The sequence below is a fragment of the Coenobita brevimanus genome, chromosome 23 (assembly GCF_032717465.1).
Source record: "Coenobita brevimanus isolate Jiangsu-jjx chromosome 23, ASM3271746v2, whole genome shotgun sequence".
Classification (NCBI taxonomy): domain Eukaryota; kingdom Metazoa; phylum Arthropoda; class Malacostraca; order Decapoda; family Coenobitidae; genus Coenobita; species Coenobita brevimanus.
Window position 1 is genome coordinate 72,550,056 of NC_136976.1, and position 27,436 is coordinate 72,577,491.

The following is a 27,436-nucleotide window of genomic DNA, read 5'->3' on the forward strand; positions in this document are numbered from 1 at the left end:
CACTCAGTGTAGAGTCACCCACAGGCAGAAGGAAGAGGAAAGAATGAAGGAAAGAAAAAATATATAATTTCGTACAACTGGTACGGAAATTGGGGCAAATAGGCAGGTCATCTTTATGGTACGGATAGCAGTAGAAGTTTAATGAGTTTATAGATAGTTCTTTGGTAATTTATTGTGGGCATCAGTGACAAAAAAAAATAAAAATAAAATAAAATCAGAACATCTAAAGAAGTAACATAACAAGGATTTGCTGTACAGTATACAGTAGTGATTTTATTGGTCCAAATATTTCTATGCCCTTCACAGTGATGATGGCATTTTCTTTTCCTTCGTATTACCTTTAGGCAAGTTAGTCTGCATAGAGGGAACCTTTCATAGTACAGGAATTGGAAACTGGGACCATCTCCTCTGATTCCTCACATTGTAATGGTTCTCCCTTAACCTTAGTGAAATTCCAGCATTTGTGATGAATAATTATCCCTTCAGCACAAGGTCCCACTATGAAGTGTTAGCATGTGATGGGAATTACTAGAAAAAGGTTGCATCTAAAGTGGAATTGGGGTTATTGAGAATTGTATGTAGAGTGAATAGGTTAAGAAATACTGTGATTCATAAAGGAAATCGTTGACAATAACAAGGGCTGAAGAGAGTTTGTTTAAGTGGTGTAGTGATATGGAAAGAATAGATATAGATGGGGTGGTGGAAAGGATGTATGAGTGAGAAATTGCAGGTGTGAGGAGACATGATAAAGATGGATAGATATGGTAAATATGTGTCTCAGAAAGTGTAGCATGGAAGGTGAGGAGACCAGGGAACGGAACGAATTATGTAAAGAAGAGAACGTGATAGGGATTTGGCACCCCCTCTCTCTCTCTCTCTCTCTCTCTCTCTCTTTTTTTTTTTTTTTTTTTTTTATAATAAACTTGATGTAGTAGTTGAAAATATCAAAAAATAGGTGAGGTAGAGCCAGGACTCCTGAGACTTGAATATTGAATGAATGATTGTCTGGCCCATTTCACTGGGTGTATCATTGATAGTTCTCCCTCTTTTGTTCTTTCCATTTCCTGGTTTTCTGAATTCTATCTCACCCCATCCTTAGGTGGTACAAAAAGGCCATGATGATGTTGATGATGATGGTGATGATGATTTTGTGTCCAGGGTATACATTTTCCAAAATCTGCACTACAGTTGACAATGATGATGATGATTTTGATGATGATGATTTTGATGATGATGATGATGATGGCAATTTCTTGTCCAGTGGATACATATACCAATATTTGCATTACAGGTGACAATGACAAGGACAGTGATGATGATGATGATGACAATGATGGTGTTGACAATGATGATGACAATGATGGTGTTGACAATGATGATATCATATCCACTGAATACATTTTCTAAAATCTGTACTGCAGGTTGTATCACGAGGTCAGATCCAGTTCACTTCAACTGAGGAATACTCACTGACCTCAACCCCATTACCTTTGGATGGCACTCCACTCTTCCCTTTGCCCCCTCCTCCTCCAGGCACTGTGCAGGGTAGCTTGTCTATTCCCCTCACACTCCCACCCTCAGCATCACCCACTGCTAAGGTGAGTACAGTGTAAATCATGGGGGAGGGGGGGACTCTTGAACAGAGTCAGAAAATCCCTCAAGTCAGATACAGGTTTGGCTCTCTTGTACTGTACTGTATTATATTTTTTGGTCATTTTTTTTTCTGTTTGCATAGTACGAGTTTGTAACCATTCTATTAGGAAAAATACAAATCTTCCAGAAATAACTGCCTAGAGAGGAATTAATTGATTTTTTTCAACAGACTTTTTAAAGCAAAGGGTTCTTATTCCCTCTTGGGTTGGGGTGGTCACAGGTATGTCAGGTTTGCAGATAAGTCAGAAAGGCTTAAACCCCAATTAGTCTGACTTAAGGAGGTCTTATTGTATTTACAATTGATTCCCTTTTGTAACTTGACTTGTTTTTCATTGGAAGTATTAGAGACATGGAAAGGATTCGCACTCTCCTTTCCCTGTTCTTCCTGCAGAAAACAGATATAGCCATCAATAATTTTCCTCTCATTACTAATATTAGGTCCTCTAGGAGACACAGGAGACATGCAAGGACTTGACTCTCATTTTCCTGTACTTCACACAAAAACAAACCAGATTTGTGACAGAGAGTTGATAATAAGCTTGTCCGTAAATCCCAGCCCAGTATGTTATGGGGAAGAGGTATGGAAACTGATAAAGGGTTCAGAATGGTTAGATGAAGTATATATGGAAATGTGCATGAATGTTGTGTGGCAATTATTTTTTGACCCCATCTCAATGGGTATGGTTTTGATACACCTCACCCTAATCTTTTTTCCCTGTCTTTGTGTCAGTTCTGCTTCATCCCATCATTAGGTGGGAATGAGGCTTTTAAAGACGATGATGATGATGATTGACAGTGATGATTGCTGCTGCTGCTGCTGCTGATGATGATGATGATGATGATGATTATTGCTGCTGCTGCTGCTGATGATGATGATGGTTGATGATGATGATAATGACACTGATGATGAATGGTGATGATGATGATGATTGATGATGATGATAATGACAGTGGTGATGAATGGTGATGATGATCGATGATGATGATGATTGATTGATTGATTGATTGATGATGATGATGATGATAATGATGATGATGAGATGATGATAATGATTAATGATAATTGGTGGTGATGATGATGACAACAATGACAGTGATGATTGATGATTGATGATAATGATGATGATGATGATAATGATGACCGTGAGAGGTAGGATCAGGATTATGGGGTCTTGAATGGTGAGCACAGGATTGTATGGTCCATTACCTGGGCAGGCTTTCCATACTGTATGATAGTAATGCCAGGTTTTTCTCTTGCTATCTGGACCCCACCTCACCCTCTCCTTAGGTGGGAAAAGAGGTTGGGATGATAATGGTGGGTGCTGTGTTATTCCTGTGGTTATTAGTATACGGTACATATCCAATGATATAGATGATAATGATTTAAGATTTGACGATAGATAATGAACTGTTTATTTCTTTCAATGATAGGTGATTGTGTGGTACAGCCGGGAAGATGGAGAGGTGGTGTCAGATGTTCGCAAACTTAATGTGGAGACTTGCTACACGAACCCTGTCTTTCTTGGTTGGTCCAGCCGTAAGGCTCATCCTGGCGACGAAGTGGATATCAGATTAGCCTCTGAGCCTCTGTCTGTCTGTAGTCTTGGTAAGGATAGTTTAATAGTGTTGGGTCAATGATGGCTTATACTGTATTTCTTAATCCAGCCTAGTACTTTACCCTAGTCACATTTTGTTATTTTTTCCTACAGTCAGTTGCATCACTCAGAAAGACATAAGAACATGGTTTTCAAAATCCAGACATCTCTTTTGTGTGTGTCTTGCTAGGAGTAGTTACTCCATATATATATATATATATATATATATATACAGTAGGCACGCTCAGTGTGCGTCATCACAGTGCGTGAATCGCATTGTGCACGAGTGACCAAAAATCATAACGAAAAACCTTGAATGCATGAGTTTACCCCACAAAACACGAGGTAGAGGCAAGAAGTGGCTTAGAAACGCCATTTTCTATCAGTACGCAACCCCCCCCACCACACAACGCGCCAATGGTGACCTAGAGGTTCATGGGGAAGGTGCTCAAGAGGAGCCTACAATAAGATATCACCAATAACAGCTTCAATAATAATGTTTTCGGCAATAACAGTAAGTTAGAATAGATACCCAGTTTCTATAATAATGATGTTTATTTCGTGAATACCAAGTTGTTATACTGCCAATACGTCCATAACAAGATGAGGAATGAAACAAACAAGCAAGAAGAGTTGAAGGAAATTGCAGAAAATGTGAGCAATCGCGAGGAGGAGAGGGAGGATCCTCCCTTCACCACCTCCCCTGACTCACCTACCACCGTCCTCCACTGCCCCACCTGACTCACCAGTCGCCTCCCTCTCCACCTTCACAGCCCCACCTGACTCACCTGCTTCACCTGGCATACCTGCAACCCCTACCATAATGACTGTTGCTGCATTCTGGAAGAAATGTAACATTCAACAGTCCGTAAATTCCTTAAACAAAGCCTGGAATAATACAACATTGGCAACCGTTAAACAAACGTGGTGCGGCCGGGATGGTGGCGGGGGCACTGTAAGTGCGTTGCCGCGCCTCAGAACTCTTGTTGTTTAAATCCATCAGGCCTGTTGTCTACTGTTGTTAAGGTGACTGCCCATATTTTTGTTATTGCAGCTATATCTGTAGTACAATGTCTGAAAAATACCACCCAATCTCCCGCGCACTGTGCGAGCCTACTGTATATATATATGTATTTGTGGTAGGTGGGGGCGCTCACCATCCACTCACTCGATGTAGTGCTGCTCTCGGGTGTCTGCCCTTTCCTCTCCATCCTTCTTTCCCTCCATTCTCTTCTGTCTTTCTTTTCTTCATTCCTTCCTTATCCTTCTGCCTATGGGTGACTTTACACTACCACTTCTGTCTTTCTTTCCTTCATTCTTTCCACTTCCTTCAGCCTGTGGGTGACTCTGCACTGAGTGACAAGCCATATGGTTTCCTGTGCACCAGGAAACCATTTACTACGCTGGGTGGAAACCATATAACCAAATTTTGGCGCCTGGTGGTTTAGTGGGTAATTATTGTGCTCCAATCAGATTGAACCGGTGAAGGTTTATATCCAAGGAGTGGTTGGGGTTGATTGCTCATGTAATGCCACTCAGGGATGAGTGAGGCTGGTCACTCTCATCTTAAATGTCGGGACCAACTGCCTAGCCCCGGGCTCCTACGCTCCTCATGGGGCAATGTAGGATTGGATGATGGATGGATGGATATATATATATATATATATATATATATATATATATATATATATATATATATATATAGTGTATATTTTTTTAATGAGCCACAAGGCTCCTGCCAGTTTCAGATAGTCAGATGCTCAGGTTCCCTTGTAAAGTTCTTATTCCTCTGATGACCAGTTCTTGTTCAGTAATCCCACACTGGATGGGATACAGTGTACAGTCATCCATAAAACTACTGGTCCTCTTATCACAGGTATCATCCTGAAACATGGACGAAGCATTGTGATATATGAGGCACCCTTTGGTTACAAGTGCAAATATTGTCCTTGGTAACTATTAGGACTTGAAATCATGTAAAACGTTACATACTAGTTGCTATATTTTTTGATGCACCAGGTTAACAGATTCATGTGTTTCTGCAGAACTCACTATATCCATCAAATCCTAGGGTTTAATACTTTTTTGGCTGACTGTATGTTTCTGTTTACATATTTTTGGAGAGTCAGACAAGGATCCCAAGTGTATTATGGTTACTAATGATATATTTCAGAGAATATTCATATTTATCAAGACTTGTTTCCATATAGATTTATGGATGTGTGGAGTGGTTTGGAGGAGGAGATGTTACAAAGAACATCCATGTGTTTGAAAGAAAATTGGATGAAGTGGATATGGCGACATAACTGCATGAACTTAGCTCATATCTTGTATATATCAAGTAGTTAGTTACTATCTATCTGTCTAGTTTCAGGCACCCTAATCCCGTAAATGGTGGCCACAAACAAATTGCCTCCACATCTCTTTGTCCTCTGTAGTTTGGCTGCCCTCCTTCCAGCTCACACCTCCCTTTCACATATATCTCTCCACATCCATTCTTCCATTACATCCATGGTCACCCCCTCATCCTCTCCCCCTCCACTTCACTCACATACACTCTTCTAGTAAGTGTCTCACACACATGGCTGGCTAATATTCAGTTATATTCCCAGGTGTGGTGGACAAGAGTGTGGAACTGCTGTCAGCAGAAACTGACACATTGACTGAGAGTGGGGTATTTGGATTAGCGACAACAGCCATGGTAGAAGAATGGGAGAATCGACAAGTGGATGATTCAAAATACTGTAAACACTGTGAGTATCTCCTGTGTCACGTGAACACTACTGTTTTCATCTTACTTGGCTGAACAAAGCTACCCCTCTATTTTGATTAACAATAGAATATGATGCTTGCGGCTAGGAAAAATAATACAGTATTTTGGAAAGGATGTAGAGCTGCAGGACAGTAGATGGTCAATTTAATGAACTAATTCAGCCAAACCCCATTCTGTTATTCTGAATTTTCCACTAAATCTAGTTCCGTAACCAAGGCTCAATATGAAGGAAGATTTTCCGATATTTCAAGCTATTTTCTGCTAAATCCTTGAATCCAATGGTCAAGCTGAGTTCCTGACAATGCACACCCAAACCTAGCAAACTATGCTAACTCTCAATGCCACACACAGCAGTCTGAACCCATAATTAATACCCCCATTTAAATGCATTATTGTGTACATACAGTACTGACTTAGTAATAAAATATGCATACATAATGAATAAGGTGAGGATAGCAGTGTACCAAATACTGTAGTATATAATAAATTGGGATAGTAAACTGCAGTAAGGCTTACCTCCAAAAGTAGGAGTTCTGCATTTGTTGCAGAAATATGCCTGACACAGGTAGCCATACTGGTCCCCCCAAACCTGTGTCAGGCCTGGGTGTGGTTTAGTCACTGTCAGAGTCACCTTACATCGGCACTCGAGGTGGTACAGGGGTGACAGGCGGGCTGGGGAGCATCAGGGATGGCACTTCATCTTCTCAGTTACTTCCAGTTTCTGGCCAAGAGAAAGCCTCACCCCCTCCTTCTTTTCCTGAACCTTAGGCCTGGTTCATAAAAGCTTTGGTAAACTGAAAAAACACACACACACACACACACACACACACACACACACACACACACACACACACACACACATTTATTCTCTATATGAAACAGCCCTGCAGGGACAGTTGTTTGCTTGCTATTGATGGGTCTGCTTGATCAAACAGACTAGGGTAGCAGGAGAACAACAAAACTAACTGATTTTTTTTTTTTTTTTTACAGATTTTGAGACTCATGGTGAAGATGTACCCACAGATCCCACAGAGATGGAGCACTACATGCTTTTCAGACACGACTCTGACTACAGTACTTAGATTCTCTTAAAATGTTTGATGTAAAAGATTGTGCTTTATTTTATCTGTTTAGTTCGTTTATTAAGCAAAACTAACTTAATTTTTTTTTTTTTACAGATTTTGAGACTCATGGTGAAGATGAACCCACAGATCTCACAGATATGGGGCACTACATGCATTTCATTTACAACTCTGACTACGTAGATTCTCTCAAAATGTTTGATGTAAGAAATTGTGCTTTTTTTTATCTGTTTAGTTCATTGGTTGCACTATATTTTAACTGTATTGTCCAGTTGTGTTTTTCTGGACTACAGGGAAACACAGCTTTCATTTTCTTCAGACTTTTTTGTTCTTTAGCCTCCTGGAAGTGAACTGTTTCTCTTGCAGTAGAGTACTGTATTGTACTACCAAATTTTTGAGAAAATAATGGTCCATCCATTCATCCATGGTAACATTTTATAATACATGTACCATCAACACACCCAAATGTGAATTTGTATTGCTAAGTGAAGATGATCCTTTGTGCCTCAGTGAACCAGGAACTGTATATCGGTCATCTTTCTCAGACTGGTTGTTTTCCAGTGTGATCCTCAGGTTATATAATAGGTTACTGTTATGTATGAAGCAGCTGATTTCTGCTGAACATTTTAAGGGGCAGACCATACTCTTTCACTTTTTGAGAAGCTGCAGTCTTGAGAAAGTTGGTGTGGTATGTTAGTAATAGAGTCTTGTTCTGTAGATGAAGTTTGCATGATATATAAATAATGTCACAATTCCTGTATTGTAAACCTGCAAACATGTTTCATATGTTAGTAAATTCCTTTAGAAGACCTGGCACTTTTGGGAAACCAAAATACCAGATAAATAATAATAATAACAACAACAACAATAATAATAATAATAATAATAATAATAATAATAATATGGGTGATTCTACACTGAGTGACATGCCAAATGGTTTCCTGTACACCAGGAAACCATTTACTATGCTGGGTGGTAACCATATAACCAAACTATGGCACCTGGTGGTTTAGTGGGTAATTATTGCGCTCCAGTCGGATTGAGCCGGTGAAGGTTTATATCCAAGGGGTGGTTGGGGTTGATTGCTTATGTAATGCCACTCAGGGATGAGTGAGGCTGGTCACTCTCATCTTAAATGTCAAGACCAACTGCCTAGCCCCGGGCTACGCCCCTCATGGGGCAATGTAGGATTGGATGATGGATGGATGGATGAATAATAATAATAATAATTGTTATTATTATTATTATTATTATTATTATTATTATTAATTATTATTATATCAGTTGTTATTATTATTATTATTATTATTATTATTATTATTCACTTTCATCTTAAATATCAGGACCAACTTGCATAGCCCCAGGCTCCTACGCTCCTCATGGGGCAACGTATAATTGGATGATGGATGGATGGATGGATGGATGGATGGATGGATGGATTATTATTATTATCATCATCATCATCATCCGGACCTCCTTTCCCACCCTAGGGCAGGGTGAGGAGTAGCAATGTCCAGACAGCCCAAAATTGCCCAGTCCAATGGGCCATGCTTCCGTTCACTCATCATTCAAGCCCCCGGAATCCTGGCTCTATCGGATACGCCAAAAACATTCACCACGTTCTGTAGCTTCATATAATTGTATCTGACAGAGTCAGTCCAGATGCTGCCACGTTGAAAAGGGGTGTCAATAATCCCTGATCGTGCACTTCTCTTCACAAAATTCATCGAGCTGGCTGGATGAAGCTACAGAACGTGGTGAATGTTTTTGGCGTATCCGATAGAGCCAGGATTTTGGGGGCTTGAATGATGAGTGAATGGAAGCATGGCCCCTTGGATTGGGCAATTTTGGGCTGGCTGGACATTGCTACTCCTCACCCTGCCCTAGGGTGGGAAAGGAGGTCTGGATGATGATGTTGATGATAATAATAATAATAATAATAATAATAATAATAACAACAACAACAACAACAACAGATATGATAATAATTAATAATAATAATAATAATAATAATAATAATAACAACAACAACAGATATAATAATAATTAATAATAATAATAATAATAATAATAATAATAATAACAATATCAGGAAACCATTTACTACACTGGATGGTAACCATGTACAGTAACCACATTTTGGTGCTTGGTGGTTTAGTGGGCAATTAAGGTGCTCCAATCAGATTGAGCCTGTGTAGGTTCTGTCGATGGGGTGGTTGTGGTTTATTGCTCACGTAATGCCACTTAGGGATGAGTGAGACTGGTCACTCTCATCTTAAATGTCAGGACCAACTTGCCTAGCCTGGGGCTCCTATGCTCCTCATGGGGCAACACAAGAGTAGATGATGGATGGATGGATGGATAACAATACAGTAATACAGTAATCATTTTGTTTTGTTTATAAAGACTCCAATGTGCGTGCATACATCAGCCTTGGTCACCTAATGGTGGCTTTTCATGTTGCTTGATCTCTTGCAGCCTCCCTGTTCAGTCCCTTATCCCTGAGGTCACACTCTATGGCCTCGTCCCATGCCATTTTCAGTCTGTCTATTGCAACTCTACCCCCATCATTAACACTTCCCACTTTCTGCACCCAATTGTCATCTCCTATTCTCTCCATGTGTCCAAACCATCTCAAGCCAGCTTTCCTTATCACAATACCAATACACTCCAGTCCCATCCTTCCTCTTAACTCTTCCATCATAAACCTAGCCCTCCCAGGCCTTGCAGTCAAGGATGCAGTGTATATCCACCTAACCATTGTCATTACTGAATGTTTGAGCCTGCAGATATCCTCTTCCTTTGCTGCCCAGGTCTCACTACCATACATTATTACACTTCTAACACATGCTGCGGTCAAAGATCCCGTAGCATAGAGGGAGAACCCTCTCAGTGTCAGGAGAGACAACAGCTCCCTGAACTTCTGCCAACCACTCCTCACTCTAGCCACAGAGCTAGCTCCAGTTCCACCTCCAACACGTAACATATCTCCTAAGTAATAAAACTCTTCCACACACTCAAGAGACTCACCAGCAAGATCAGTCCTTTCACCCCTAACAATCTCCAAATGCTCTCCCTGACATATCACACACATGAAATGAGCATTATCTCACAGTCTACCACTAATGCCACTACATCTCTTATGTATTGACATATCATGAACAGGTACAGCACAAATTCTCTGCCACCCTTGGTTCCAGAGTCTTGCCAGACTCACTGAGGCTACATATGTGACTTATAATTCAACAGGGACCAATGGGGATCATTTATAATACCTCAGCAATACACCTCTGATCCACTATCCTTCAGTGTGATCACAATCATGTTCTAAATTAAGTTTTTTATGGAACATCTGAGCCCGTTTTGCTATCAAAATACCTGACAAGTTCACTTCATCAAGCGCTGCTGAAACCATTCCATCACCACTTGATCATGTTCAGTACTCTTACCATCTTTCATAGTTTTCTAATATTGTAATAATAATTGATGAAAATTGTCATATTTACAAGAATGGAGAATGATGGTTAGGCATGGATAGTTGTAAGAATTTCATATTGACAGACAAAATACATTGATAACAGTGTTGGCTCACAAAGTTAGTTAGCAAAATAAGAGAGAAAAGAGTTGTCTGGTTCATGATTGAGTGTATCAAAATTTATGTGACATTTCTGATCCAGTCACTCCAATGTTTGTAGGGGTTATGAAATGGGTATTAGGCAAAAAAGTGAGTGTAAACTTGTGGGTCCTGAACCAATTAACATTTATTCCAGTTTATTGCTTTATTTGGTTATTGAGGGGTTTTGTCATTGCAGTAGTTTGGTGGACCAATTAACCATGATCAAGGAGTTTTGATTATTGGAATAGACTGGTGTTTATGCTTTGACGCCAACAAGGACATTATAAAGCAGCCTTGTCAGTTTCCCCAAATTTAAATAACCAGACACATGGACAAAGTTGTGATAATCTTGAGCAGTTCATGCTGTATTATAAAAATTCTGTGTACTGTAACTTGATAATGAGTGATTAGCTGTGTATGGAATGATATTTATATATTCTCTTATTTCCACAGGACTCTGGTCTCTACATATTTACTGACCTTACAGTGGAGACAAGACCATGCAAGAAAGGTAAGCTTATGTGTAGTAACAGTAGTTGCTGTTGTTATTATTGTTGTGGGCCTGGGCCATCTGCAAGTGAATCTTGGTGGACTGAATGCTGAAGTTGCCCTTCTCCTACAGTCCACCATCTTCCTTTTAAGACATAGTGAGGGAGTTGAGGTACATTTGTATAACCAAACCACATATCTGACTGTAAATGATGCCACCACATGAAGGGATTCGTCATGGCTTTGAGTGCCATGAAAATGAGCGTAACCTCCCAACACTATAGAATAATATTGTAATCTGATCTTCATACAGGACTGTGTGCTTGTTGTCCCATTTTACCACATATTGCAATCTTCTATAAAGTATGCTTTGATTTTTTTTTTTTTAATGTTTTTATATAAGTTAGCAATACCATCAGCACTGAAAACACTAGTAACTTCTTCACAACTTAGGAACATTGTAAAGGCACCATTGCAGTTTCAAGTACTGTATTGGCAGCATATCCTCCTATAAGTCAGTTTCAGGTTGATATAAGTTTGGATTATCTTTGAGTAATATTCAGTCTGGATTATCTTTGAGTAATATTCAGTCTACATTATCTTTGAGAGTGGGGGATGTGAGTTGGGAGCAGGGCAGTGAAATGGCAAGGGACAGGGTGACGTGGAGGCGATTTGTTTGTGGCCACCCCGAACGTGATTGAGGCGTCTGGCAATAGATAGATAGATAGAGATTATGTTTGAGTAATACTGTATATAGTTATCACTCCCAGTGTATAATTTCCAGGTGAAAATCCTCCACCTTAGGCCTCCTCTTTCTCCTCATTTTTTTTTTATGTCTAATTTAACCAAAGGACCTTGCTCTGGATATTGAGGTCACCTATGTAAATTTTAAAATCTAATTGAGATGAAAAATTATCTGAAAACAGTGACTGTACTCCATTTGCTCTAACATGGCCCAGGTGGTAGGTGGTGGCAACCATCATCCAGTTAATTTTATCATCTCCTCTCTCATTCAGTCTGTGTCAGCCATACTCTCTTCCTGCTTCACCCTTTCCGTCCTGACACTTTTTTCTCTCCTCCGTTTAATTTCAGGTGGCTTTACACTAAGTTACAAGCTTGCTGGTTACCTGTAACCCCAGAAAGCACTCACAGTGCTGGGTGGTAACTATTAAACCAGATTATGGGGTGAAGTGAAGCCTGCAATGGTTCCCCTGTTAACTGGGTGGAGAAACGTGAATATGGCTTCCTTCCAGGAACCAAACCTCCACAATATTCCTTGCATCTCACTGTAATGAAGCACCTTTGGCTGCAAGGGAACATCAGTTCACTGCATGGGACAACCCTGCAGGGATGGTTGCTTTCCTTTGGGTGATGGGTTGATCAACAACAACAGCTCTAACTTGGCTAAAAATTGCCATCTCTTGTTCTTGAATGCAGAGCAGCAACAATAGCGTAACACTGAAATGCAAGGCTAGTAACAAAGCAGTGCCATGGAAAGGATGTGGAGCTGTAGCATTGTCTTTATCTACCAGTGATCTGTGTGAAATAAGCTACAAATCGACAAAAATCGTGGCCAAATTAATGTGAAAGGAGTATAACCTGATACCAATTTTGCATCATTGTCTCTAAAAGATTTTAATTTAACTGTCTGTAAAGCCTGATATATTTGTTTCACAGTTTCCTTCATAAATTCAGTCATCATCATCATCATCATCATCATCATCTTCATCAGTCTCATTTTGCCCCTTACAGGAGGAGTAGGGGCCCAGGGCTGGGCTACTCAGTCCTGACATTTAAGGCAACAAAAAATATTTCTAATGGTCAATGGTATCCACTTGTCTCTTCCTCCTTCATTTTCAGGATTTGCAACTTGGGGAGAATTTGCCTCATAAACACCAGTGGCAACTTTATCTCATATTTTCTTTTAATAATAAGAGTACCAGTTCATTTTCATTTATAATATTAGTACATTGAATAACATTGTACTCCACATTGTCAGTCTTTTGAATAATTTTAGCAGTATTAACCTTTTTTATTTTCCTATTTTTATTTATTTTAATTTTTATTTTATTCATGCAGATGTCAAAAGACTGTTCAGCTCACAAAGACTTTAAAAACTATCTTGATTCACCTAATGCTTCTATTGGTACACCGAAGGATGAATATTTTTTTTTTCTTTAACTTTGCTTAACTTTGCCATCTCACTATACTGAATCCTGAGTTGTAGTAATAGAGTGACACTAAAACATAATGCAGGTCACAAAGAAGTCCCATGAAAAGGATGTAGGCTGAAATATTGTATTTTTTCTGCCAGAAAGATATGTGAATTAATCCACAAAAGGACATAAATCTGGGACAAATTTAGGTGAAATGCCTGTAGATGATTTTCTTCAGCATTCGGAAGGTTAAAAAAAGAAAGGCCACAGTGAAGTGCGGTGAAGGTGAGGAATTTCATCTCAGCACAGCCAAAGATGACTAGAAGATGCTGTCACTAGACTGTGCATGTGTAATTATTTTAAACATCCTGAAAATTAGCAAACACCTTCCAGTTTGATGTATATTTTACCACATTATTTATCTGTGTTATAGTATTTTGTCCCATCTTTGGGTGGAAAAAGAGGCTGGGATGATGATGATGGTGATGATAATGGTATTATAATATTTTCATCATGTAAACACTGTTAGGTACCATAAGATGTCTCTTGGCAATGGTTGGCCACCCTTAGGGGTGTTATGTGGTTGGCTGTTGTTGTTTTTCCCATTTTGATAATTACCGGTACCAGCTTTACATATCATTAGTCTTTGCCCTTGGACATAACCATGCTGGGTGGTTTCCAGGAGGTTGGTGTCTTCATGCAATATCCCACCTTTTGTCAGGGGGCAGTGTGGCACAGTGGTAGAGCTTCAGACTTGGGACTTGGGGGTTGTGAGTTTGAGTCACGCCCTGTGGCTGCCATGCCAGGAGGGGTAACACCCTCCTGTCACCTAGCAGGGTTATATGATCTACTAAGGTCTAGCTCGGGGGAACCCTTCCCATTTTTTCCACCTCTTCTTATTTCCTTTTTGCTAGTGTCTTGGACCTCACTCATGGAATGCAATGCATTTGGTTGACAATGATGTGTCAGTCAGAGTTCTAGAGATAGTTTTACCAGGAGTCTGATCTTCATGTCTCTCTTGCTCCTTTATTGTTACCGTGTCCTCCTCACCCCTCATACCGTGTCTTTCCTGTATGCTACTTGTATCCCTTTGTTGCCATCAGTACCCATCTCCTTCAGCATATGTTGAGTAATGCATGGGGCAGGGGTCTGGTGCAAAGAGGTGTGGCAGTTGAACACAAGATTCTATCACTCTTCTGCCCCTCTTTGACTTTTCCTCACTCTCCATCCTGCTGTGACTGGGATTTGAAGCAAGTAAATGTTGAAAGGTAAGGAGGATTGAAAGGTGGGAATCATCATGTCTACTGCCTGTTCATCACCTAACAGGATTAATGGTACTTGGTCAGCCTCCCAGATGATCATACCTCCCTCCCCCATATCCCATCCATTTCAGTGAGTGTGGTTCAAGCTAGACCAGGTATTACCTAGCAGTACATCAGGCTTACCTCTCACTCACCATAATACTTCTTTGCATCACTGCCAGCACCCTGGAAGTGGAAACTGATGCATAGTATGTGCTTTTAAGGGAAGCTGTGTGACCTTTATGTATGTTTTTCTCTGGCCATCATGAGCACTTTTTGCCTTCACAGTGTTGCTGGGATTTATACCTTAGTTATGTAAGCCTTATATAACAATGAATCCTCAGTAGCTCATTACTGACATTTTCCTTTGTATTTGGGTCTTCAGTGTGGAATCCATCCTGTTACATTCCTCCTGATCATTCTAACAGAAAGCTTCCTGGCTATACATTACACCATTATGTACACATAGTAAGGCTTGTATAGGTTGGTCTTTTTTTTTTATTAATGGTTGCTTTCCAAGTCTCCATTCATTAGTCAATTTCTCTTACTTTGAGGTCCCTTCTCAGAATAATCCTACATTTTGATTACTTTGCCAGCAAGGGCAGTTACTTTAATATTCAGGCATGTACAGTGCAGCATTTTTTCCAGTTACCCTTACATTTTCTCTACATGTTTCCAAAACACTTTGGTTTACCCTTACATTTAACTTCACAAGCATTGTCAGTGCCCCGTTATCCTCTTACATTTTCATATGTAGTTCTATCCTTCAGTGTGGCACTACACATGTGTCTCACCATTCTCATTCTATTTTACTTGTTTCAGCAAGCATCTTCATCTTCCACCTCCCATGTTCACTACCATATAGCAACACATTTTGATGTGTGAAGAATAAAGTTTTGTTTTATATGTTGAGAGAATCCTTTAATTATCAGTAAATATAAGTTCTCTCTAAACTTCATCCATGCATTTTGACTCTTAGAATTGAGTTGATATTTGCATCACCATCTGTGCTAAATATGCAGTACCTTCCAAGTAACAAAACTTATCAGTGCACCACAGAGACATATCTGTTGTATCAGTCTCCATCAACCTTAGCTGCCCAACTTAATTTCCTATGCATATGGCACACTCATAATTGGTTCTCTATCTATTATCTCCAGACACCCTAATCCCATAAGGGGTGGCCATAAATATTTCACCGCCATATTGCTTTTTTTTGCCATCTGGTTGCCCTCCCTCCAACTCACACCCCTTCCCTCATATATCATGCTACTCCGTCCCTCCATCTCATCCTTGGTTTCCCCTTCCTCTCCTCTCTCTCCACCTTACAAACATACACTTCTCTGGTCAGTCTCTTATTCTCCATCCACTCTACATGGCCAAACCATGCCTTGCAGTCTACTGTATCTTTCACACCACTACATTATAGTACATATCACTCTCCACAAACTTCACACAAGATGGAGTCACTATCAGCTCTTTCCTGTCACCTCCACCATTGAGTCTCTGCCCCCACATGACTACTGTATGGTTGTATGAAATGCCTGAGTGCATTCCAAACCATGCAGTGAATGAAGAGTATTAGGTGATGAGAAGCAAAATCCTCAAAACTGTTCAGAAGGTACAGTATGTATGCAGGTAAGTACAGTATACATGCCAGTTTGAAATTATTCCATTGTGCAATTTGCCCATAACCCGAAGAGTTGATGATCAGGTCAGTCAGATTAGGGCAACATGATTAAAATCTGTATAACATGCAATGTGGTTTTAAAATGGCCTAGGTACAGCATTTTCTACAATTGCATGAACTCGTTTGGATTGCGTGAGGTATGTGACTAGACACAGATCCATTGTGCTCCACAAGCCAGTAGTATCACAGTTCCCACCTCTGATCACCACTCTCCCACTATGCATTTTGCTTCACATCAGTGATGTGCTGTAAGAGCAGCCTTGTGTTGTATGCTCATTTTGTCTCTTTTGCCACCCACCATGCCTTCCTCAGAGTCAGCAGTGAGGACCTTACGGCATTTGTACTTGATTACGGTAGAAGCTACTGAAGGCACTTTATCAAATGTTCCCAAGCATTCATAGATTCATTCATCCTCCCTTCAGCTTACAGTACTTGTGTTTGGAGATGATGATATTAGTCATAAAAAATGGGAATCATGGAGATCAGTAAAATGAGCTAAGTCATTCTGATTAAGATCCAGGTTCAGCTATGCTGTGTCAATTATTCAAGCACAGTACAGTACTTTGATGTGTCAGTAAAAGTTTCAAATTAAATTAATTAAATTAGTGGATTAACATCACCACTTTCTTAAACTGGTTACTGTGTTGAGATAATTCCCTCAATTAGACTATACTTGTGTGTGGCAGTAGGTTCAGAGGCTTCAGCTACCTGCCTAATGGTACGTGTCCTTACACTCTTAGTGAAGGAAAAATAGGTTTTTGACTGACATAAAACTAGTTTAATGCTCTCATTATTGTTTGCAAAATTGTGCCCAGCAGTTTTGAATATTTTTACTGTAACATGTATGTGGATTCAGTTGACAGTGAAGAATGGCATCACAGTGAATTATAGATCAATACTAGTTTATGAAATACACATGATTTAGTTTTCATAACTGAGATAATGCAGGATCACTGTTTGCCCATACTGTATTATAATACTGCATTGTACATAGACAGTAGAATGTTTGGAATGGCCATTTATGTACATGTTCTTTATGAATTATGAAGCTTTGTCCTAATGACTAATGTCTTCATAAATCAGATTCATATCCTTGGATGGCATGGCCGAGAAGACGAAACATTGTTCGCTTTGGTCCCCCAGGCCCACCACTAAACACACCAGGACTACCAGGCCCAGATCTTGTGGCAAGGGTTATGGTTGATGAACCAGGTGCAGTCATGGAAAGCCCCCCAGCAGTATCACAGCAGACTCGTACTTATTTTCCTGAGACATGGCTGTGGCAGCTGTCTGTCCTCCCGTTAGTAATGCTTCCATACTGTTCCGTAACCTATTTAATCTGATCTGAGAAGAGACAGGCCTTAAGCTTTTGAAAGCTGGCAGCTGATTGGTTGTTCAAGTGCATTTATTGTTAATGGCTCATTAATTTGTTTTTATTTCATGGGTTTCAGTAACCATTTGATGATAAGATTGTCCAAATATTATATGTAGTTATTTGCATACATTAATTTAAAAACAGGGCTCTACAAAGTTTATCAGATGGCCTAGATAAGTGTGAACTTTTGAATTCTCGGGACAAAACAGGACATGTCCATGTGAAGTTTTATGAATACCATATATTTTTCCATGTTCAGGCAAATTTAGTTAAATTATGTCATTACTGCAACATTATGTAAAATTTAACCTAGTAAAACATTGGAATTCCAGTGAAAAATGACTGGTAAACGTGGGTGAAGAAGCTGTCTTATGCTGCCATCACTTTTAAATATACTGCAGCCCATACCTGGTCATAGCTTTGTTGTAAGTTGTAACTAGATACAGTAAAAGTCCTCCAATCCGACCACCAGTAATCCGAAAATCCAAACTCAGAATTTTTCAAGGTGAAAATTTTTAATTTTTTCTGGACTTTTTTCGAATATTGCTGGGCTTTATCTAAGGATTTATCTGGCTTGGACTTGCTCTTGGACTTGGATGTACCCACCTGCAACTGTTCATCTACATTTCTATGCATTTGCAGTGAGTAAAACAATAACCCATATAATTTTAAGTTTTTATTTGATGATCATGTACACTCATGATCACTAATTTCTGCTGAGGGGTGCCCCCTTCCTATCCCTATATACCCAAGGAAGACGGAAGGGGGGGACATAATGTGCTCCACCTGCCTCTACCCCAGCTCCCAACCCTCCCCCATACCCCTTCCCAACCCAACCCCCCACTCATCATTCTTAACTGGTAGTTACATCTCAAGCTAACCTCATACATTACACTCCTAGTCACATTACTAATACTATCTGTCTGTTCATCGCCAGACGTCTCAATCCCGTAAAGGATGGCCACAAGCAAATCGCCTCCATGTCGACCTGTCTCCCGCTGTTTCATTGCCTTGCTCCCAGCTTACACACCCCCTCTCTCATATACCTCTCCACTTCATCCCTCCATCTCATCCTTGGCCTCCCCCTCCCTCTCCTCCCATTCACCTCACTCACATACACTCTCCTTGTCAGTCTCTCGCTCTCCATTCTCTCCACACGGTCAAACCACCTCAGTGTATTTCTCGTAACGTTTCCTGTCACATCCACATCCACACCACAATGCTCCTTCACTTCCTCATTCTTCAGTCTGTCTCTCCATGTGACTGGACATGCTCCTCTCAAATAACTCATTTCTAATACACAAACATAAAACATTAGGATATGTAAAAAGTATATACTGTAATATAACTGTGAACATGCTGCAGCAGGAAATTAATGCATTATAACGTTCGCAGTAAAACAAGAACGTTAACAGCGGCCATTATGCATTGGGTGCTTGTGTGTGCTTGTGTGTTTGCGTGTGTGTGTTTGTGTGTGTGTGTGTGTGTGTGTGTGTGTGTGTGTGTGTGTATTTACCTTGTAGAAACCTTGTAGATGTGTGTGTGTGTGTGTGTGTGTGTGTGTGTGTGTGTGTATGTGTATGTTTGCAAAGAAGTGCACCCAACACATGAGGCCTGAGGTGGCCAGTGTTAATGTTTTTGTATGACTGTCAGTGTCATAATGGATTAATCTTTTGGTGCAGCGTGTTGATACTGTCGTTATATCATATACTTTTTACACATCCGAGTGTTCTTTGTTTGTATTAGTAATGGAACCAAGAGTGTTAAGCATGAAATCAGCTTGCGATGTAACTGCCAGTTAAAAATGATGGGTAGGGGTATAGGGAAGGGTTGGGAGCTGGGGTAAAGGTGGGTGGGACTCGTTTCATTCCCCCCCCCTCCCTCTTCCCTGGGTATACAGGAATAGGAAGGGGATACCCCTAGGCAGAAGTTGGTGATCATGAGTGTACATATTTCTAATGTTTTCAGAGGTCTCTCCCAATAGTCCGATAAAAACAGTAGTCTGAACGACCCTCATTCCTCTGCCATTCTGATTACAGGACTTTTACTGTATTCGAAACTAAAAAGATAGAAAACTTACTGATGATGTGAAAGTAGAAAGCATGATGTGAACCAAAGAGTCAGCAAAACACACTTAAGTAAATTTGAATACTGTATTCGTCTGCATAGTCAAGCGGAACAGCCCATGAGGGGAACTATTACCCGGACATCCCTTTGGCTCTGTTACGCTGGATAATCGAGGGATTACTGTATTTCATTGCATTTCTGATGTTTTACTAGGTTACATTTTACAAACTATCACAATAATGACATAATTTACCTTAATTTGCCTGAACGTGAGAAAAAAAAATCAAGGTACAGGTATACTCCTGTTTAACAATGCAGTTGGTTAAGTAAAAACCCATCATTAGGTGGAGTGTCGTATATTGGGATAGATTTAACATGTAAAGTACTGTACTTTATAGGGATGCGTTTTTCAGCCTTGGGTTTCCTCCCCAACCAAGTCCTAAACCCATCCAAATGATCCAAAAACAAGTTTAAAGCCAATCTAAATGGCCTAACAGCCGTAAAAGAAGCTAACCTAAGCCAAACACCTGTAAATAACTCACTAAAATCAACAAATAAAATCTGAAAATTGTCAAATACAAGTCTGGAAAAAATCAAGCTTAGTAAACTGTACCCCAAAATGACAATGTTCACCCCACCTGTGGCTAAATCACATTAATCTAAGTCTAAAAACAGTTTATAAATCAACCTAAACACACAATTTTAGTCTAAAATATCATCAAAATCGAAAAAAAAAAAAAATTAAACCGGGGTTTGGCCATCGTTAGGCGAGGTATGGTGGTATTTCTACCCCCATCGTTAGGCAGGGATATTGCATCTAGAGGTATCATATATCGTGGTATACCTGTGCTGTATTTACAAAACTTTATCTGGATGAATTTTAATTTGTTCACAAAAAAAAAAAAAAAAAAAAAAGTAAGTTGCATGTATCTAGGCCATCTGATAAACTTAGTATGGCACCGTTTTTAAGTTAATCTCTGCAGATAACTACTGTATATATAACATTTTACTTGGGCAATATTATCATCAAACGGTTATTGAAACCCATATAATAAAAACAATTTAAAATGCGTCGTTAATGATGAATGCACTCAGACAACCAATCAGGTGCCAGCTTTCAGAAGATTAAGGCTCATCTCTTCTCAGATCAGACTAAATGGGCTACAGTTAAGCTGATATGCATTGCTGTATATATACAGTATATACTATATATATATATATATACTGTATATATATATATATATATATATATATCTCCGTACATGCTCCATATCTGAACTTTAGGCCTTGGCTCTGTTATGATGGTATCCGAAATCTTTGTCTGTATCCGAACATAAAATTTCTGACATGGCCAGTTGAGCGGACTACAAATTCAAATAATTGATTGGGCGGCTGTCTGGGCTCTCTGGCTGTCCTTCTCCTCACCGAACAATCAAAGTCATCTTGCCGGCCTCTCGAGCTGCACGCTGGTAATAGAACCTAACCCACCAACTGAACAAAAATGGCCGTCCGCCTTCCTACCAATTGGTCAAAGTTGCCTGGTCGGCCTCTCGAGCCATGCGCTGGTAATAGGACCTAACCCACCAGCTGAGCGAAAAATGGCCATCCACCTCCCTACCGAATAGTCAAAGTCGCCTGGCCAGCCAGTAGAGAGATGGCAATGCTGTGTTCAGTGGCAGGTACTGCATGTCCCCACTCATCGTCCAGCTCTAGCGGTTAGAGGAGGAGGAGTTTTCTGACATTTGTTAAGTGATTATGTTAGCCCTTAGACCATACGGGATTACTGTACACCAGCTACTGTACAGGCTAGTGGATTACGATGCCTGTCCGCCATGCACTGGGTGGTAAGTACAGTTCTTACAGTACTGTAGCTGTTAAAATTCTTTTTGCAACCTTTGTCTTCTTCATTCATTTTTTTTTGGATTTTTGTTGTTTATGCATTGCTTTCTTAGTGTCTAGCATTATATTAGATATTCCCATGTGTGTTTTGATGTATAAATAACTGAAAGGCTGAAGAACACTGCCAAAATTAAGAGAGGTACTGTACATATACAGTAGGTAGGGTCTGAATAGTATGGGTATTGTTCCATATCCGGACATCGAATCTAAACGTACCGATGGCTGTGTTACATCGGATAATCGAAGGATCACTGAATATACCGTATGTAAATAGCTTATATATGTTTATATATATATACTGAATAATTACATATATATATGTATACTGTATATACAGTATTTATATGATTATACTGTATATAAATATATAAATATATATATTTATATGTACTGTATACTATTTGTATATACAATTATATTATATATATATATATATGTACTGTATACTGAATATAGTTATTGTATATACTGTATTTATGTATATATATATATTTATATATACCGTATGCAGTAAACTATCAATTATCCATTGTTGCAACATCTGGTACTGTTGGCTCAGCTCTGTTAAAGCAATATCTGGCAAAATTATGCAACATCTTGCATCGAAACGGGAAGTTACTGGAAGTTCTTTGCAATATCTGAAAGCAAGTGTATCAGCCAGCTCATATGCGGTAGTCAACCAGCGCCTGGGAAAGCCCTGTAACGCATCAGCTATTGAGAACACGCCAGCCAATCTGAATTCGTTGTAGGAGCAGCCTCTGGCGTGCCCTGAGCCTGTCATCACCCTCTCAGTCTCTTGTCAGTTTCATTCACTGCAGATGTATCTATGTGCCCTGTCCTTGTCACCATGCAGTGGCAAAACTCAAGTGCTAAGACTTACTCTGTGGCATCCCATGCCTTGCATGTTTATGTTGCAAAGTGCACTGAATTGTACTGCATGGTGTTCACTTCTACCCTCCAGTGATGCCAACACTAGGTGAGTACATAGTATACTATATACTATATTACTGCACTGTTCAGGTATACCCCGGTGTAACAATGCAATTGATTAAGTGAAAACCCATTGTTAGGCGAGGTATCGTATATTGAGGTAGATTTAATATGTAAAGTATAGGGATGCGTTTTTCAGCCTCGGGTTACCCCCCCGAACCAAGTCCCAAACCCACCCAAATCAGTCTAAAAACAAGTTTAAAGTCAATCTAAATGGCCTAACAGCTGTAAAAGAAGCTAACCTAAGCCTAACACCTGTAAATAACTCACTAAAATCAACAAATGAAATCTGAAAATTGTCATATATAAGTCTGGAAAAAATCAAGCTTAGTAAACTGTACCCCAAAATGACAATGTTCACCCCACCTATGGCTAAAACACATTAATCTAAGTCTAAAAACAGTTTATAAATCAACCTTAACACAATTTTAGTCTAAAATATCATCAAGATCCATTTTAAAAAATCAAAACCCATCATTAAACCGGGGTTTGGCCATCGTTATGTGGGGTATGGTGGTACATATTTCTACCCCCATCGTTAACTCGGGGTATTGCATCTAGAGGTATCGTATATCAAGGTATATCTGTATCAGTACTGTATTGTATGTTATGCTTAATTTTCATCTTACTCATGGGAAAGTTTCTAGGATAGAGGGTTCACAACAGCAAGACGAATAAATCTGTTGGAAAAAAAGGCATGCTTTTCATCGGGGGAAAGTGTGAGGTACCTGTACGGTTTTCTTCCTAATGAACTGCCTTTAACTACCAACAAGCCTGCAATATCTTACAGTATTTTGGCAAGTCCATTCTGTTAAATGTTACTCTTAAAAACATGGAAAAATAAAGAAATAAATCTTTAACATTGTTTGGTGAAATGATAACTTGGAAAGTAGTGTTGTACAGTAGAATGATCATGACTCCCTTGCTCATAGTTACGTATACAACCGTGTCTAACCAGTTTATTCCATACCTGACTGCTGTCACTCCACCCCTCACTTGCCACTCAGCCATTTTGCAGATAATACGGTAAATATGTACGAGTTGCAGGGAAAAATAAACTAAAGAAATAAATCTTGTGCATTTATTTGTGAACTGATGATTAGAAAAGATGTATTGTACAGTAGAATTATCACAGCTCCCTTGCTCACAGTTATATATATGGTTGCAGCCAGCCAAGTTATGCTCAGCCTGACTGCCATGCCCCACCTCTCACTTCACTTTCAGCAGGTTTGCAGATACAGTAATAGAGTAAATATGTATGAACTGCGAGCGCAGTAAGTTTGTCCAACAAAGCAAACCTTCATTTCTATCAGCTAGATTTTGTCTTCTCTGCCAGTGCAGATGCATTCTACGATGATTCATAGATTCATCTTAGAACACTAAGATGAATACTGTACAGTATATTGTACAGCATATAGTACAGTGATACAGTACATAATATAATCAAAATCATACTGTACTTGCATTGTGTTGGTATTGATGGAGAGTAGGCACGCACAGATGCATCCTCAATGTACAATAGTCAGAGCACTCGGGCATGGAGCACTGAGGGGCCACAAGGTTAGTCACATCACTACAGCATTGAGCAAGGCATGGGAGGCCACAAACTAAGTCACAGCACTAGGGGTTAGCCACCATGTGGGTCACAAATGCAGAGTGCACAGATACGTCGTCACTATGCAGCGTCCATGGGAGAGACTGAGAGAGCGACGGTAGGCTTGACATGTCGGGTGGGCTGCTCTTGAAACACATGGTGATTGGCTGGCCTGTTGCGGCGTCTGCCCATGTGTCATTTAGGTCCTGTGTCTGAGTCAGATTAAACACCTCACTGCTGGACAGTGCATAGTACCACTGATTGCTTCCCATTTCTGAGCTGGATATTGCCTAATTTCACTGGATATTTTTTTAATAGAGCCAACCAAAAAGCACCGGATATTGTGATGATGGATAATTGAGAGATTATGTGTTATGGTATAGTATCTACCCTTTATTTTATATAAATGTTTTTAAAATTTGATCTTAACATAGTAATTGAAGCAAAAATATTAGTACAGTATGGTGCTATGCTGCAGCATGTATGAAGATGAAGTGTCTGTGATAAGGAAAAACAGCACATGACATCAATGTACAGTAGTAGCCCAATAGATAACTTATTTAAATGTTGTAATCATACTCTTGGAGCACCATACATTAGCCCTTTCATAGCCCCTCTGAAACCTTAATACGGTTTACTTAAAGTGATAGTCTCTGCTTCAAAATGTTTCCAGTAGATAGAAATTTGATTGCTAAATTTGGTACACTTATGAATTATTGTTGGTTCTTTACCCAATCATAGCCTTTAGAAGAGTAAGTTAGCCAGTAAAACCACAGTGATGGTCGTATAGAGGTTTCATTTCGACCGAAGAGTTGCAGTTTGGTGCAGTTCACAAACATTATTTTTTTTCTGATCTAACAAAAATCCCTAACCCAGTTCAGTTCATTCGATGTTATAGTGTAGTCAGATTGAAAGAGACTCATTCTTACCTCCTAACTAAGACTTATCAAATTTCATACAATCTCAAATTCTTATTCAAGTTCTAGTCAGACTGAAAGATACTCATTCCTTCCTCCTGAAAAAAGACATCATCTTTCATGCAACCTTAATTTCCTGTTCAAGTTTTGGGAGTGGCCTAGTTCTGTAAGGGAAAAACAAACTGATCCTGGAGGTTTTGGGAAGAACAGGTTGCCTTTTGCATTCTTCTGCACACAGGAACAATGAGAGTAATGAATTATCTCAGTTTAGCTATAAATCTAGGAGAGAATTGTGTTAACTGTGCTTATTGTTGATGCTGTGGCCCTAGGTTCATCTGGGCTGAACCCTGTGGATTACAACAAATGGCCACATCACTTAGGTGCTCACAGAGAGGTTTAGTTAGTTTATGTTGAGTTTTTTTTTTGTGTTGTGAAGGTGAGATTCTTGAGGTAGCTAAAGTGTGTTGTGGTGTGAAGAACTGCATTACAGTGAGAGCATAGTGGATTGTTTTTGAGTTGTGTTTTGTGTTGGTGTGAAACAGGGAAGATTAAGGTCCACATCATAGTCTGGGGTTAGATTCTTAAACATATGATTGATTCCTCGTCGTAGCTTGGATTTGTTTTTACAGGAAGAAGGAGAGACATGAAAAATTCTGTACTTCCATTTACTTTTCCTTTGTGCAAAACAGTGCAGCTTCAGGTGATTTCTCTTGAAATGAATATTTGTAAGAAAAAATAAGGAAAAAACTATTCATTCTCCTTTCTTTAACCTTCGTACAGTATAAAGATAAATCATGGTTGTGACAGGAAATAGATTGTAAACATGTTCGAGAATCATACCCCTGGTTAGATTTACTAGTACTGTAAACTCTCAATTATCCATTGTAGTTCAGCCATGCTCTATGCTGGTTAAAGCAAAATTCTGGATATTGCATAGTACCTTGGAGCCCCCACCCATTGGCTCCATATTCAGTGCTGAGTTGGGTATTGTTTTACTATCCTTCTCGACCTTCTATCTTAAAAACTTTCCTACAATATTCCCCATGAATAACAGATTAAAATCAAGCATAAAATACAATACAGTATTGATACAGTACACTCGCAAGCACTAAGTTCTGCTCAGGGAAAAGGGGAAGAGGGGTGAAAGAAACAAGCTCCACCCGCCTCTACCCCAGCTCTCAACCCTCCTGCATACCCTTACCCCCCCACCTGGCAGTTGCATCTCAAGCCGACTTCATACCTAAAATTCTTGGTCACACTACTATTATTATCTGTTTATCTATTGCCTCAATCCAGTAAAGGATGGCCACTGACAAATCACCTCCATGTCTCCCTGTCTAATGCCATTTCACTGCCTTTCTGCCAGTTCACCCCCACCTCTCTCATATAGCTCTCCACTCCATCCCTCCATCTCATCCTCTGCCTCCCCCTTCCTCCTTCCCCTTCCACCTCACTTGCATACCCTCTTCTTGTTAGTCTCTTGCTCTCCATCCTCTCCACATGGCGAAACCACTTCAGCTTATTTCTCATAATGCTTTCTATCACATCCACATCCACACCACAATGTTCCTTCACTTCCTCATGTCAGTCACTCCATGTAACTCCACATGCTTCTCTCAAATAACTAGGATTGTGGAAAGTGTTAAGAATATATGGAGTAGATGGGAAGTTGTTGAATGCTGTGAAGAGTATGTACGATGGTGCGAAGGCTGCAGTGCGTGTGGATGGTGAACTAAGTGAATTTTTCTCTTTGAAAGTTGGGTTGAAACAGGGATGTGTCATGTCTCCATGGTTGTTCAATCTGTACATGGATGGGGTAATAAAAGAGGTACAAGGTAGGGTAGTGGATGTTGGAGTGACCCTGGTGAGAGAGGTTAGTGTTTGGAAACTCCCCGTACTGTTGTTTGCAGATGATACTGTGTTGTTGAGTGAAGACGAAGGGGAGCTGCAAGACTTGGTGGATGAGTTTGAGAGAGTGTGTAAGAAACGGAATCTAAAGGTGAATGTAGGGAAGAGTAAAGTGATGGTCTTTGAGAGAGGTGAAGTCAGTGAATGTACAGCGAGGTTGGATGGTGAGGAATTGGAAAATGTGAGTACGTTTAAGTACTTGGGTAGTGTGATGAGTAAGGATGGAGGTTTGGAGGGTGAAGTGCTTGAAAGGGTACAGCAGGGAAGAAAGGTTGCTGGTTCTTTGAAAGCAGTGATAAGAAACAGGGAAGTGAGGATGGAAGTGAAAAAG

At 39.8% G+C, this 27,436-nt stretch overlaps 1 protein-coding gene across 1 annotated transcript in view; it reads left to right on the forward strand.

The window, feature by feature from the left end:
• LOC145393034 (alpha-1-inhibitor 3-like) overlaps positions 1 to 27,436 on the forward strand; it is a 102,440-nt gene that overhangs the window by 32,342 nt on the left and 42,662 nt on the right. Inside the window, exons 10-15 of the mRNA XM_080267365.1 lie at positions 1,422 to 1,598; positions 3,085 to 3,259; positions 5,861 to 6,001; positions 7,200 to 7,306; positions 11,173 to 11,230; positions 17,439 to 17,655. Coding sequence (XP_080123491.1) covers positions 1,422 to 1,598; positions 3,085 to 3,259; positions 5,861 to 6,001; positions 7,200 to 7,306; positions 11,173 to 11,230; positions 17,439 to 17,655 — 875 coding nt within the window. The remainder of the gene's footprint in view (positions 1 to 1,421; positions 1,599 to 3,084; positions 3,260 to 5,860; positions 6,002 to 7,199; positions 7,307 to 11,172; positions 11,231 to 17,438; positions 17,656 to 27,436) is intronic.